The 1,917-nt window shown below is 46.6% G+C and overlaps 1 protein-coding gene across 2 annotated transcripts in view; it reads left to right on the forward strand.

Annotated features, from left to right (window-relative positions):
- MVK (mevalonate kinase) overlaps positions 1 to 1,917 on the forward strand; it is a 29,427-nt gene that overhangs the window by 1,996 nt on the left and 25,514 nt on the right. Inside the window, exons 2-3 of one of the 2 annotated variants that reach the window (XM_011997837.1) lie at positions 66 to 157; positions 1,238 to 1,385. In XM_011997837.1, the coding sequence (XP_011853227.1) occupies positions 66 to 157; positions 1,238 to 1,385 (240 nt within the window). Of the gene's footprint in view, positions 1 to 64; positions 158 to 1,237; positions 1,386 to 1,917 lie in introns of those variants that run through there. The other variant, XM_011997838.1, reaches the window with a different exon arrangement.

Genomic DNA, 1,917 nt, shown 5'->3' on the forward strand with positions numbered 1-1,917 from the left:
AGATCTCTTCCTGATGGTTCTGACATCTGGAGATCTTTGCTCTTCTCACTGGCTTTCCCTTTTAGGATTCCCAGGAGCCATGTTGTCAGAAGTCCTACTGGTGTCTGCTCCGGGGAAAGTCATCCTTCATGGAGAACATGCCGTGGTACATGGCAAGGTACAAAGCCGTTAGGGCCTTTAAGGATTGGGTACCCCTTCTCCCTGATACTAATTTTGCAGGACACCTGAAGCACAGCTTGGGAGCAGATCAGAGATGTCAGTTTCTCCCCAGCCAGGCAAGGAAAAGGTATCTTATGCCCACTGAAGGGATTCTCAGGCCTCACTCGGTATGATAGCAAAAAGATGGTATATGAAGCCCTATGAGTGGAATGAGATCACCTAGGAGTGAGCTTTGATGCAGAAGGAAGAGGTTTGAGAACTGAGCTCCGGGGCACTAAGACATGGAGAAGTTGGAAGGATAATCTAGCAAAGGAGTCGGAAACATCCATTACCTCATTTTACCCTTACCCCCAAGGCATACCCTTTTATTATCCTGTTTTACAAATGTGCAAACCGAGGCTTAGGAGAGAAGTGGTAACTTGATCCAAGTCCTATATACCTTGGTAGAGCTTGGTGTGAACCTAAGTCTGTCTTAGGTTCTACTCCTGCTGCACTCTGCTTTTTTTTTTTTTTTCCCCTGAGACAGAGTCTTGCTCTGTCGCTGGAGCGCAATCTTGCGATCACGGCTTACTGCAGACTCCAACCTCAGCCTCCCGAGTAGCTGGGACCACAGGTGTGTACCACCACACCACACTAATTTTTTCTTTTATTTTTTTTGTAAAGACATGGTTTGACACCAGGCTGGTCTCAAACTCCTGGGCTCAAGTGATCCTCCTGCTTTGGCCTCCCAAAGTGCTGGGATTACAGATGTGAGCCACCACACCTGGCCTCTCACTGCTATTCTTTATGTTCTTATATTTCTCATTGATAACATGGTGATTATGGGGAAGTGATTCCTTGGTGTTGAGAACCTGTGAAATTTTTCAGGAAGAAGGCAAAGTGGATGTTAACTTTTAGTTATCGATGGTGGCTGTCCCCAGGCTTAGTGGGAGAGCGTGCCAAAGTTGATTAGCAGTGTCTGGCAAGGGCATGGCTGGGAGTGGCCTCTGTGCTCATGTTTGCTCTCTTGTTAGCATGTGGGCCCTGGCTCCTTTGCCACTCACCCTCAGGCTTATGGCTTTTGTCCTTTATTCTACAGGTAGCACTGGCTGTAGCCTTGAACTTGAGAACATTTCTCCGGCTTCAACCCCATAGCAATGGGAAAGTGGACCTCAGCTTACCCAACATTGGTATCAAGTGGGCCTGGGATGTGGCCAGGCTTCAGCTACTGGACACAAGCTTTCTGGGTGAGTGCAAGGAGGAGAAATCGTAAGAGCCTTACCAGAGGTGGTGAGAGCCTACAGAGAGGGCAGCTGGCCAGGTATTCCAGGCTGTCCCCAAGGGAGCCAGGGGCCAGCTATTGCCAGCGTGTTTTCTACCCTGACCTTATAAAATTAGCTTCACTTATTTATTTTTTTTAATTTAAAAGTGTAAAACAATGCATTGGATCTGTGTGGGCCGTTGTGGACAGATCATCAAGGCCTATTGTTGAGTGAAAAAAAAATGCAAAACAGCAAACATAGGTATTTAAGTATAAATATGTGTATAAATGATAGAAAAGATCTCGGGGACATAGACATCAGATTGGCTGTGGCAGTTAGTTCTCCTGGGAGAGACCTGGGGCCAGAGAGTAGACAAAGGGACACATGTTTTAAATGAGGAGAATATATTGGCATTTTGTATAATTAAAAATTAATAAAAGTAGGCTGGGCACAGTGGCTCATGCCTGTAATTCCAGCACCTTGGGAGGCCAAGGCGGGCAGATTACCTAAGGTCAGG

Source organism: Mandrillus leucophaeus, unplaced genomic scaffold (genome assembly GCF_000951045.1).
Source record: "Mandrillus leucophaeus isolate KB7577 unplaced genomic scaffold, Mleu.le_1.0 Scaffold55, whole genome shotgun sequence".
Lineage (NCBI taxonomy): Eukaryota > Metazoa > Chordata > Mammalia > Primates > Cercopithecidae > Mandrillus > Mandrillus leucophaeus.